The following is a 13,907-nucleotide window of genomic DNA, read 5'->3' as shown; positions in this document are numbered from 1 at the left end:
AATGTAGGAAATCTATGTCTGGAACTAGTCCTTTTCATTTCCCGTAAATGTCTGTGAGCACTGTTAGACCTGGCTGAGAGGCACCAAAATTGCTCACATCAGGAGTGAATCTTTCAATTAATAATGAAGGTAGGATGTTAATAAAGCTAAATACAACAAATCAATTTTTTGATAAACACATTTAACTAAATTGACATTCTGTTGGTTATTATTGGTCCAGTGCTGTTCCAAAAGTGACCCATGGTCTAAGTGCAATTCACAAGTTGCTTGAACCAGCCCATTATATTTCAGTTTCCTTCTTCTTTGCACTGTGCACGAAACCAGCTTCAGCACTTCCAAACTGTTTAAAATTTCTAGCTTTGTATTTTAGCTAACTCTGGAGTGACCTTCACCAAATGTGTGCAGAAAATGAGTATAACGTTAAGCAGAATCAAAACAGAGACAACAAGAAGAAGAGAGAAAGAGAGAGAGAGGGGAAGAGAACAGAAAGGGAAATGCAGGGAAAAAACCAACGAGTGAGAGAGGGAAGAGAATGCAAGGAGAAAAAGGGAGAAAAAAAGAGCTTGGGAAGAAGAAAAAGAAAAGGAATAACAGAGAAGGCATAAAAGGACCAGAAGAATGAAAAGAGGATTGGAGAAGGGAGGAAGAAGAGAAAAATAAAAACAAAAAGAAGAATAAAGAACAATGTTTCCAGGAAGTTATACTTGGGGTAAATGAAGAAGAGAATAAATAAGTGTGAGAAAACTGCATAACAATGACAAGCAGAGAGCAATTAACAATTAAGGTAAATTGATTTGACTTGCTCTATTATGAACATCTTGTATTCCCTATTCTTTCCTTACCTGACTGACAAGCACAATTATCAAAGCTCAATGTACAGGTCAGTGGGACTAATATTTGCCTTCCTCCTGTCAGAGCTGAGAGAAGACAGAAAGCAACTTGAAGAAATTGCCATTCTTTGCCACAATCACGTTCACCAGCTGCACAGCCCTGGGCAAAAGACAATCTTCATTTGAAGTAATGATTGCTCTTTTTCTTCATTAGTTAGCTGTATGGTTTTTAAAAAGGTTAACATGGGACTGGATTTAGTCCTATCATCACAGCACCTGCTGGTGTGCCCTGAAGTCATCCAAAATCTGTGTGGATGCATGGCAGTCAGCTGGGGCGGTAAGCTCATTAATGTGGGTGACATGGGCCAAATGGCAGGGGGTGGCCCTGACATTGGTCAACCTGCATCAACTGATGGTCATGAAGCAACTGGTAACATATTTAAAGAGTCACCAGTCTTGTTTTTGGGGTCAGATAGAAAGAGGACATGTCCCCTTTTCTACTTGCTCTTTCACTTTTCGTTCAACCCACATCCAACCAATTGGGATCGTCTCGCAGGTTTTCTTTTTAAAGAAAGCGCAACAGCTTAAATCTCCTGTATCCGTATTTGTGTTGCTTCAACACAAAAAGGCATTCCATAATTGATGCGCTACTCAAACACGAGGCCTGATGCTCGGTAAATGAAAGGCTTTTATTTACTGTAATGAAGCAGCCAGTACTTATATACACTATCCCAGACTGAAGGGGTCCCGGCCAGAGCAGGAACTCTTATACCTCTCCCAGGAGGCGGAGCCCGACTGGGATGTGCCACAACACTACAGTACAAAGGTGTAACAACCCCACCCTAACCCAAAAGCAACAATAGCACAACCCAACAGTAACATATGTACATCCTTGTAGTACTGGCCAGCCCCTGGCTCAGTACTATCCAGTGGGAACCAACGATGGTTCACCACATTCACCCCTCCTTTGAGAACAAAGGCCAGCAGGGTACAAAAACAGAATAAAGTGTCAGCAGTCTATAAGTTCAGACGGTCAGGAGGACCGCACCGTTGTTGTGACCTCCTCAATACCGGCGATGACACTGGAGTAGGCACTAGCGGTGGCGTTCTCCCCAAGGCGGCATCCAGCTGTTCTTCCACGGACTCACAGGCCGGTTGACCCTGAGGTGACGGTGGTCCATGGGATCCTGATACGCCCTGCAGTGGCGACCATCTTCTGGGCTCAGGCAAGCTGTACATGGGAGTAAAATGGTTAAGCAACGGTCCCGATGCTGCCCGCGCTGTGTCCGGGGAAGAAACAAGAGATAAAGGGTTTGTAACAGGGGGTATGGGAGCGACAGGGGTTGCTACGTCCCCTGCTGGCGCCAGGTCTCGGATCGAGACCGTATCCTCTCGCCCGTCAGGGTATGCCACATAGGCATACTGAGGGTTGGCGTGGAGGAGATGGACCTGTTCGACCAACGGGTCGGACTTGCGGGCCCTTACATGTCGCCGCAGGAGGACGGGTCCTGAGTACGTCAACCAAGACAGTAATGAGGTCCCCGAGGAAGACTTCCGAGGAAATGAGAACATCCTCTTGTGGGGAGTAGCATTGGTTGCCGTACACAGGAGGGAGCGAATAGAATGGAGCGCATCAGGGAGCACCTCTTGCCAACGGGAGACTGGAAGACCTTTTGATTTCAACGCCAGTAAGACAGCCTTCCAGACTGTAGCATTCTCACGTTCCACCTGTCCGTTACCCCTAGGGTTGTAGCTCGTGGTCCTACTAGAGGCAATCCCGTATGAGAGCAGGAATTGCCTCAAGTCATCGCTCATGAACGACGAGCCCCTGTCGCTATGGATGTAGCCGGGGTACCCGAACAGGGTAAAGAGATCACGGAATGCCTTGATAACCGTGGCAGCGGATATATCAGAGCAGGGAACAACAAAAGGGAACCGAGAGTACTCGTCAATGATATTGAGGAAGTACACATTCCAATCTGTTGAGGGAAGGGGGCCCTTAAAATCGACACTCAGTCTCTCGAAGGGACGAGTGGCCTTGACTAAATGTGCCCAGTCAGGTCGGTAAAAGTGCGGTTTGCATTCCGCGCAAACCCGACAGCTCCTTGTTACTGACCTGACGTCCTCCACCGAGTAAGGCAGGTTGTGGGCTTTTATAAAGTGGTAGAGCCGAGTGACCCCAGGATGGCATAGGGCATTATGGAGGGCGTGCAAACGGTCCTCCTGTATACTAGCGCATGTTCCACGCGAGAGGGCATCCGAGGGCTCATTGAGTTTCCCTGGACGGTACATGATGTCATAGTTATAGGTGGAGAGTTCAATTCTCCACCGCAAGATCTTGTCATTCTTGATCTTGCCCCTCTGCGTGTTGTTAAACATGAACGCCACGGACCGCTGGTCCGTGATCAGGGTGAACCGTTTCCCCGCCAAGTAATGGCGCCAGTGCCTGACGGCCTCCACAATGGTCTGGGCCTCCTTTTCCACCACTGAATGCCGAATTTCGGGGCCTTGGAGGGTGCGGGAAAAAAATGCGACGGGCCTGCCCGCCTGGTTAAGTGTGGCGGCCAGGGCGAAATCAGATGCATCACTCTCCACCTGAAAGAGGATGGACTCGTCTACAGCATGCATCGTAGCTTTCGCGATGTCGGCTTTCAATTTATCGAAGGCCAATCGGGCCTCTGGCGTTAAGGGAAAAGTCGTGGACTTAATGAGTGGACGGGCTTTGTCCGCGTAGTTGGGAACCCACTGCGCATAATAAGAGAAGAAGCCTAAGCATCTTCTCAGTGCTTTTGCACTAGCAGGCAACGGAAGTTCAGAAAGGGGGCGCATACGGTCTGGATCAGGGCCAATGACCCCGTTTTCCACCACGTATCCTAGGATGGCTAAACGGCGCGTACGAAACACACACTTCTCCCTGTTGTAGGTCAGATTCAGGCGAGATGCAGTGCGTAGGAAGTTCAGGAGATTCGTGTCATGGTCCTGCTGGTCATGGCCGCAGATGGTGACATTATCCAGGTACGGGAAGGTAGCCCGCAGCCCGTTCTGGTCCACCATTCGGTCCATAGCACGCTGGAAGACCGAGAACCCATTGGTGACACCAAAGGGAACCCTGAGAAAGTGATACAAGCGACCATCCGCCTCAAAAGCCGTGTACTGTCGGTCCTCTGGGCGAATGGGGAGTTGGTGGTAGGCAGACTTGAGGTCTATGGTGGAGAACACCCGGTACTGCGCAATCTGATTGACCATATCAGATATGAGCGGGAGAGGATACGCATCCAGCTGCGTATATCGGTTAATGGTCTGACTGTAGTCAATGACCATCCGGGGTTTGTTCCCGCTCTTGACCACCACGACCTGCGCCCTCCACGGACTAGCGCTGGGTTGTATGATCCTTTCTTTGAGGAGCCGCTGAACCTCAGATCTAATGAAGATCCGATACTCAGCGCTGTAACGCCTACTTTTAGTCGCGATGGGCTTGCAGCCTGGCACAAGATTCTGGAACAAGGAGGGTGTGGTGATCTTCAGCGTCGAGAGGCTGCAGGCGGGGCGCGTTGGGCAATTTGGAGGCTGCTGCTGTTTTCCCACTGCCAGTGAAGGGAGTGGCCCACCATACTGTAGGATTACACTCCTCAAGTGGACCATGAAGTTTAGTCCGAGAAGTATTGGCGCGCAAAGATACGGCAACACGAGGAGCTTGAAACGCTCGTAAACTGTGCCTTGCACTTTCACGGTTACCACGCAACTCCCTAGCACGGCAACAGACCGGGACCTTGATGCCATAGAGATTGTCTGTTTGGCAGGTTGAATCTGGAGTCCACACCGCTTCACAGTATCTGGGTGGATAAAGCTCTCAGTGCTCCCGCCGTCAAACAGATAATAAATCACGTGGTCATTTACCTGGATATTCATCATAGATTTGTCAAGTCTATGAGGCTTGGCCTGGTCCAGGATGATCGACGCCACCGTTGGTTCATGAGCGCCACTGCAGGCAGCTGAAATCGATGAGGAGGACCCCTGCTGGTCGTTCGTGGTCAGTGTCGACCAACATGGCCGCTCCCATGAGTCGCACGTGGGTGAGGGCGCCAAACTCAGCGACCCCTGGTGGTCACACTCCTCCGACTCCGTCGACCGTAATGGCGTCGTCCTGGCCTCGCACGTGGACGAACCCCGCGATGACTTCGACGACGAAGACCCGAGCTCTGAAGAATCGTAGGCCGTACTGCCGTTCCTGGGTTTAGATCGGCACACTTTCGAATAGTGCCCTTTCTTACCGCATGCAGTGCACAACACAGCTTTAGCGGGACACCGTTGCCGAGTATGCTTTGCTCCCCCACAGAAATAGCACCGCGGGCCGCCCGGGGCTGCTGCCGTCGTCTGGCCCGAGTGTGAGCACGCCATTACACAGCATTTCGAACCCGAGGGACGAGGAGGGATTGGCGACTGCTCCTGCCACGTTGTTTCCACATGGTCCTCCGGATATAATACTAAGCTTTTGGAGGCCGTCTCGAGCATCTCTGCTAGCTTGATGGCCTGGGTAAGGTCAAGGTTACACTTCTCCAACAGTTTAAGTCGAATGTACGAAGATCCGACCCCCGCCACAAACGCATCTCAGGCGAGGTCGTTCATGCTCTGCTCAGCCGACACAGCTTTGCAGTTACAGCCCCTGGCTAGCTGTAGGAGCTCGTTCGCATATTCCTCCATCGTTTCGCCAGACTGCCGTTGTCGTGTGGCTAGGAGGTAACGAGTGTGTATCTCATTGGGTGGTTTGATATAGCGCTTCTTCAGAAGCTCGAGGGCCTTGGTATAATCAGTGGCCGCACGGATCGCGAGGTAGACAGTGTCGCTTACCCTCGCATGGAGGACCCGGAGTCTGTCATCATCTGTGGTGACCGCTGCGGAGGCTGCCAGGTAGTCTTCGAAACACTTCAGCCAGTGGTCGAAGGTGTTAGAAGCGCCCACCGCACGTGGATCTAGTGTAAGGCGTTCCGGCTTCAGAATTTGCTCCATACTCTCTCTTTTTTTTTCTTCGACGAGAGTTTAACGACAGTAAATAAAATTGATGCGCTACTCAAACACGAGGCCTGATGCTCGGTAAATGAAAGGCTTTTATTTACTGTAATGAAGCAGCCAATAATTATATACACGATCCCAGACTGAAGGGGTCCCGGCCAGAGCAGGGACTCTTATACCTCTCCCAGGAGGCGGAGCCCGACTGGGATGTGCCACAACACTACAGTACAAAGGTGTAACAACCCCACCCTAACCCCAACAGCAACAATAGCACAACCCAACAGTAACATATGTACATCCTTGTAGTACTGGCCAGCCCCTGGCTCAGTACTATCCAGTGGGAACCAACGATGGTTCACCACAATAATCCAGGAAAAAGATTCCTCTGCTGTCACACAAGATCATTCGCTGTTATCAATGCGTTCAACCGAGGCTTGAGGTGTCACAGTCCAGCCAACACATCCCCTCTGACGTTCGAGGGTGAAGAAGGGTGGATGGATTCATAATGCCACTACCTCTTCCCTTCTTTGCAGGAAGCCTCCTAAATGCCCTCCCCTGAGGGATACAGACCTGTAAGGTCTCTTTAATGGATGGCCCATTTTGCACTTCAGTTTTAAATTTTGGGCAGTACGGCTAGAATCTGAAATTGTTGCCTATGGTTCTACACCCCTGAGTGACAGCTCAGCAATTATTTACACAGAGAAAATGTCTCTAAGATCAATCAATCCAGCGCCATGTGACTCAGTCCCCTCGAAGTCCAAAGAACTCTCACAGTGAGTCGAGGAAGCTCCAAATTGCCAGCTTTCACTGGGCTGGATGATGAAAGCCCGAAAGACACATTTCTTCCATGTCGCTATTTTGTTCTTTGTTCTTTCCCAATTTTCCTTTTATTCGAGCTTTGAGTTTATTATTTTTAACAGCAATTATCTCTTGAGAGTTGTGCTTAGTTTTGAGGTCATAACACATATTTAATTCCTGATAATTCTGGAATAAATGTCTGCAAATTTATTGTCAGAATTTGTGTAGCTCTTACACAGCTGAACAATGCAGTTAATGAAATACTTATCCTATGTCGTCTGTGGGTGGGAGCTTAGCTAAATTGGGAAAAGTTTGATCTTCACAAAGCTAGATGCAGATGATAATTCTTATAACTACCCCTCACTGAAGAAACTAAGTTACTCACAACTTTTATTATTCTGTTTGGAGGTTTTGTTTCAACAAATATCAGTGCCAGGAATCTTCCAGAGGACATTGTCAAATATCCTAGAAGGACTGCACGGTAGCACAGTGGTTAGCACTGCTGCTTCACAGCTCCAGGGACCTGGGTTCGATTCCCGGCTTGGGTCACTGTCTGTGTGGAGTTTGCACATTCTCCCCGTGTCTGCGTGGGTTTCCTCCGGGTGCTCCGGTTTCCTCCCACAGTCCAAAGATGTGCAGGTTAGGTTGATTGGACATGTTAAAATTGCCCCTTAGAGTCCTGGGATGCGTACATTAGAGGGATTAGCGGGTAAAATATGTGGGGATATGGGGGCAGGGCCTGGGTGGGATTGTGATCGGTGCAGACTCGATGGGCCGAATGGCCTCTTTCTGTACTGTAGGGTTTCTATGTTTCTATGTTTCTATGACTGGATGTAGTCATGTATCACATGAATCATTTCCTGATCCACTCAGACAGGACATAACATTGACATGGCATTAATGCAAATTCTTGAAGTTGCCTGTCCTTGGATATATTATAGATATGTCCAGTAGAGTTGATCCACAGAAACCAAGAGCTCCTTGGACGGTGACTGACCTTCAGAGACTCATGGTATGGTAAACCAAGTCAGAACGCTCCTGCCCTACCCATTGTCACAATAAGTCACAATGTCAGATGTTGTGACCAGACAATACACAGTGCTGGGAGGAAGCACAATAGAGATCTTTTGAGAAAATCTGAGATGCTGATGTCATCTGACCCAGAGCAATCCACTATCATTGCTGCAGATACACCTTCTACAGGACTGGGAGCTGTACTCTTTCACACACAGACAGGTGGATAGTGCAGACCAATTTACTACACATCCCATTCACTGACAGAGACTGAACAGAGATATGCAGAAATCGAGAAAAGAGTATTCGCTGCTACATGGGCTCATTAAAAGTTCACAGAGTATGTTCTTAGTCTCCACTTCAAGATAAAAACAGGCCACAAATCCGAGTGACACTCTTAACTTCTGAAGAGTTAGCAAAAATGCCTTCACAGGTATGATTCTTACTGAGGATAATGAGGCTTGATGCAAAGGCAGAGCATGTTCCAGGAAAGCAACAGACTGCAGCAGATGATTTATCCCATACCATGGTGGCATGACCTACACAAGGTGATGAAGTTCTTGCTGAAGAGGCGGAAACCTTTGTAACGAAAGGGGAGAGGTTGGGGATTAAGGGGGTGGGAGGCCACAGGTTTTGCTGTGGTGGGGGGGCTGGGAGGGGGTGGAGACTTAAATTTGTTTTTACGATCTCAGTGCAGCCGGTTCCCTGGCTCTAAGAGTCCCTGCCCTGCCAGAGTGATAGCATAAACTAAACCCATTCTTCGTTTCCGCGGTTAAACAGGCAGGCCTGGAGAGAAATCAGGCCAGTGGATCTGGAGAGGTCCATGCCAGTTTCCTCACCAGAACACTTGGCCAAATTCCCATAAGATTCCGCCCGTTGTTTCCAAATGATTCCAAATTTTTGATGATCTTTCCTTCGCTGTGGATGCAGAAATTGAAATTGAGTTGAGAATATCCAAATTAGTTCGTGAAGGCCTCTTATAGTTAGCTGAAAAAACAATCCAGATCCTATAATTTAAACCCAAAAATCAGGGGTGAAAGAACAACATAGTAACTGGCTGCACAACGCTGGCCCCAAGTCAATTCCATTTAATTCGCTAATGGATCAGTAGGTAAATAATACTGCTTCTTCAGTGTTTCAGGAAGCAAGATTTGAGGTGTGGATATCTCTATGGTCCCTATTAATAGCTGAGGCACTATCAATTATGACGCGAAGACTTCTGAGAGTGAGGGAAAACTAATAGGCTTTTATTCACAGAGAACAGGAGCACACCCTTGTAGCTGACCTGGTCTAGACTGAGGCAAGGAGGAGGGACCATCACCTTTATACGCCACTCTGGGTGGAAAGGGAGGAGTCTCAGGTGGAAAGGGAGGAGTCTTGGGCCAGGTGCAGCATGGGTGTGTCCAGGCACATACATGTAGTAACAGTGGTTCACCACAATAGCTATTGTCAATATTGAACTCTGATTAATGAACAGGATCAACATGTTTTTTTCCCACAAATTCAGGAGTAGCATTTGCTATTGTGATGCACTTCATCAAATAACACACTGGCGAACTAGGAAACTCATTTCATGGATGGATGAATGGGTCGAGTTTGCCTGCAAAATCTGCATTGCTTACCTCAAGACTTTAACAGATATGCAATGTTGTATCTTATATGGATTTTATTGTGGAGATTTCTTCCCAAAATATATTGTCAGACTTGAACATTAAATTTTTCAATAAATAATTGTCTGATAGATTGGCAACTTGAAAGACCTCTGTTCCATTGAGATAATTATACAAAATCATAGAATCATAGAATCCTTACAGTGCAGAAGGAGGCCATCGAGCCTGAACTGACTCATCAAAACAGCATCCCACCCAGACCCCATCCCCATGATCTCATGTACTTAGCTTGCTAATCCCCTGACCTACACATCTTGAGATACTTAGGGGCAATTTAGCATGGCCAATCCACCTAACCTGTATGTCTTTGGACTGTGGAAGAAACCGGAGCACCCGGAGGAAGCCCACGCAGACATGGGGAGAAGGTGCAACAGACAGTCACCCGAGACCGGAATTGAACCCAGGTCCTTGGCACTGTGAAGCAGCAATGCTAACTACTGTGTCCCCGTGCCACCCAAATCAAATATTCTAAGATTCATTTGACGACGATGACTCATTGGATAACTAAAATTAGAATACAGGAGACCATAACAAAGTTTTATTTCCACTTACTTCCTTCTTGAGCTAGCCATATTCACTGACAATCACTTGACTAGATATTCTATTTGATAAACATGTTTTCGACCTCGATACTAGAAACCTGTAACTCAGAATGTTACTATCAATAATAGCTGCAGGTTAGACTTACTGGTGACTGATACAGGGCATCATTTTAGGAAAATATGTCACATTCTCAAAAGTTCAAAGCTTTCTATTACACTCATAATCCATACCTTGGTGAAAGAATTTTTAAATTAGCTGTCAAGATGTAGATTTTCGACATCCGTGTCTCCTGAGGCACTCCTGCAAAATAATGATCAGAAGTCCAGCTTGGCAGCCAAAGTAGTCAGATAGAAAATGAGAGGTAGCATTGTAAACCAATCATTCCAACATGACACAAGTTTAAATTTGATTAATGCATTCATGAAATATCTGTATGAATTCTCATTTGTTTTATGGCCAAAAGACTATTTTCTCCAATGCTTTGCTGTTGGCCTCAAAGACAGTTTCAGCTGTATAAAAAAAAGTTTGGTAACTGCCACCTGTATGACTAATGGTTGTGTTTGCATTTTCATGCTTATGCTACATCTCTTTGTTCTTAGGGGATGCTATTCCTAAATAGCCCAATAACAATGTACATAAGCTATAAGTCTTCACCTCCAGTCTAAAGTGTGGAAATAATGTGGATAAGCTGTCCAGTGATCTAATACCTGGCAACTATTCTGGCAACACAGTAACTGTGTGATTGTAAACAATGTTCCTACAATCTTCACAAAATTTGCTCTATCTTATATACTTATTTGTTGTCTCATTACTGCACAAGATGCCAAACAAGCCTACGTAGCTTTCCTTCACACCAAGAAGAATTTAAAGTTGATTAATTTTCTGTCAGTTTTCATTTCATGTAGCTGTAACTGAACTCTCAGTTTATCACCTATTTCGAGTCTTCTATAAGTATTCTACCAAAGAAATGCATCATCATATTGAACCTTAATTAACTTACAATACTGTCAAAACAGGAGTTGTCTTCTTTGGTTCTAGAATTCAACATGAAACTATATCAAAGCCTTGAGTGGGTTTCTCCGGGTCCTCCGGTTTCCTCCCACAGTCCGAAAGATGCGTTGATTAGGTGCATTGGCCATGCTAAGTTCTCCCTTAGTGTACCCGAATAGGCGCCGAAGTGTGGGAATTAGGGGATTTTCACAGTAACTTCATTGCAGTGTTAATGTAAGCCTACTTGTGACACTAATAAATAAACTGTTCCGCATAATGAAACTATACCAAAGCCTTTTAGCAGCTCCCTACAAGAGAAAAACAGATAACACAAATACACTTTGATAAAATGTTAATCTGTTTCTTGATGATAAATGGCACTAAGTATTCAGTGGCTTTCAGTATTATCCTTTATTTTTTATGTTTACTTTAACCTTACGGTCTAATTAAAATGATCAAAAACACACAAATGAAATATTGTTCATCAAATTTGGCACTGATACTTGCTGGTTGCTAAGAAGCTTGAGTAAACAAAGTTGCAACACCATCAACAACTTACAATTATATATCCTTACGTAAAAGAATGTCTCAGAGTGACTTGAGAGGGAGAAGTGAACATGGATCAGGAAGGAAAGGAAATGAAAAGATGAATGCTATGATTCAAACTTCTCCCAACATGTTTATCTCTTTTTACAATGTTCAAAAGCAGATTGAATCTGCCAGGAATCCAAGCCTCCATTGTTAGACTTACTGTGCCTAAGATAACAAGTGCAGGATTATAAAAGTGTCATTCTACTATACATTTGGCTATTGGATGTCAAGTAGAATACCTATCATATTAGAAAGTAAAAATATCATGCACCAGTCTAAGCTAGCAGTCAAATTTATTTACAATTGAATATTACATTATTACACAGTAACAAAGGTATTCGCAATAAGAAACAGCGACTGGTGTTCTCTGTTGTGCACTTAGCAGCTTCTCATTTTCCGGACCATTAAAATGAGTGGGGAATAAAATCATAGGTTGGCAAAGCCACAAATAGAAAATCCTGGTTGCTAGCAAATTACTGAAAAGACGTTAACAAATCAAGATAAAATGAGCACACCCAAGATTAAAATATTTTTTGAGTTTATATATTTGAGACAGCTGGATCAATTATTTTAGGATGAATGGGTCTTTTGTAGGTCTTCTCAACACAAAGTTATACCTGTGTGATGTGAATTTCTAATCCGCAAAGGTCAAAAATCTCCAAAAAGAATTAAAATTTGAAAAAACAGATATATTATAATGCTGGTGGTGTCTCTCTTTTGTGCAAATTGCTTGTTCCACATAATTTGGGACAACATCACTACTGGAGCAGAAGGGTAGACAATAGTTCCTACCCACTGAACATCCAAGGATGGAGTTGTTGAACTGATATTTCTACCTAAAGACAACTACCAAAGTTGCCATTTAGAAAAATGATAGTTACAATGATGAGAAAGGGCAGCTCGTGCACCAGATGATTTAGTTCCAGCGACGGAAAAAATCTTGGCACAGTCCAGCTGAAATCAGCATTGAATAGAATGCCATCTGTAGGTATTACAGCACTCAGCCCGAGCAATTAGCCAGGAAGGAGTCAACTGCAAAGTTACATTGATGCCAACAAGGGTCAATCAATGGATGGGCTCTGTTTTCTTTGTCATCGAGCTATAGGGAGTCGCAGCTCATCAAGGAATCCATGTCAAACTGTTAATAAGTTCATACAACAACCTTCCTGGTTTTTTATATTCATTCGTGGGACATGGGCGTCGCTGGCTGGCCAGCATCCATTGCCCATCCCTAATTGCCCTTGAGCAGGTGGTAGTGAGCTGCCTTCTTGAATTACTGTAATCCATGTGCTGTGGATTCATCCACAATGCCGTTAAGAAGGGAATTCCGGGGTTTTGACCCAGCGACTGCGAAGGAATGGTGATATATTTCCAAGTGAGTGGCTTGGAGGGGAACTTGCAGGTGGTGTCATTCCCATGTTTCTGCTGCCCTTGTCCTTCTAGATAGAAGTGGCCATGCATTTGGAAGGTGCTGACTAAGGATCTTTGGTGAATTGCTACAGTGCATCTTGTAGGTAATACACACTGCTACTGAGTGTCGGTGGTGGAGGAAGTGGATGTTTGTAGATGTGGTGCCAATCAAGCGGGCAGCTTTGTCCTGGATGGTGTCAAGTTTTTTGAGTGCTGTTGGAGCTACACCCATCCAGGCAAGTGGAGAGTGTTCCATCACACTCATGACTTGTGCCTTGTAGATGGTGGACTGGCTTTGGGGAGTCAGGAGGTGAGTTACTCGCCACAGTATTCCTAGCCTCTGACCTGTTCTTGTCGACACTGGGCCCTATTTTACCAAAAATGATGATGTCAAAATCGCGGTAAAGTCGGGCGTCGGGCCTTTAACGCGATCTGCACCCGAATCCGAGTAGATCACGGCTTTACCGACACCCGATTCGGGCGTGGGTCCAGTCCTCGCCCGAATCGGGCAGCCCGACGATTTAAATGCATTAGCATGCATTTAAATCGACTTAATGAACCGCGCGCCCAACTCTACCGCCAAATCCCACTTTACCGTCTTCTGGTCCTTCCGGATCCACGCTGCAAGCAACCTGCAGAATAAAAATCCGAAGCGGATTTCTACTCTGCAGGGGAACCTCCGAAGCCCATCCTCCTCGACCATCCTTCGCAGACCCCTCCGCTAACCACCCTGGCAGACCCCCCCCCACTCCCCGGATCAGACCCCCCTGGGAGGCAGGCCCCCCGGAAGACCACCCCCCCCCCCCCCGGGATCGGACCCCCCTGGGAGGCAGGCTCCCCTCGGCAGAGCACACCCCCAACCTAACTTGATCGCTGGTCTCCCTCTACCATCGTTCCGACCTGCAGTCCTTCGAGAGCGTGCAGCACCTTCCTGGCCTTCCGCTGGCGTCCGCCGGAGGAGGGGGGTGGGCTCAGATGGATCTCTGGTTGGGGGGGGGGGCGGAGGATGGAGGGGGAGGATGTACTTGGGAGAATCTTGCAAACTAAAAAA

At 46.5% G+C, this 13,907-nt stretch overlaps 1 protein-coding gene across 1 annotated transcript in view; it reads left to right on the top strand.

The window, feature by feature from the left end:
* LOC144491865 (sentan-like) overlaps positions 1 to 10,484 on the top strand; it is a 37,700-nt gene extending 27,216 nt beyond the window's left edge. Inside the window, exons 5-6 of the mRNA XM_078210155.1 lie at positions 1,045 to 1,260; positions 10,465 to 10,484. Of these exons, the coding sequence (XP_078066281.1) occupies positions 1,045 to 1,260; positions 10,465 to 10,484 (236 nt within the window). The remainder of the gene's footprint in view (positions 1 to 1,044; positions 1,261 to 10,464) is intronic.
* Positions 10,485 to 13,907: the final 3,423 nt, after the last annotated feature.

This window comes from Mustelus asterias, chromosome 3 (genome assembly GCF_964213995.1).
Source record: "Mustelus asterias chromosome 3, sMusAst1.hap1.1, whole genome shotgun sequence".
In the NCBI taxonomy this organism is placed as follows: Eukaryota; Metazoa; Chordata; class Chondrichthyes; order Carcharhiniformes; family Triakidae; genus Mustelus; species Mustelus asterias.
Note: the sequence above shows the minus strand (reverse complement) of the source record. Positions and strands in the feature narration are given on the sequence as shown.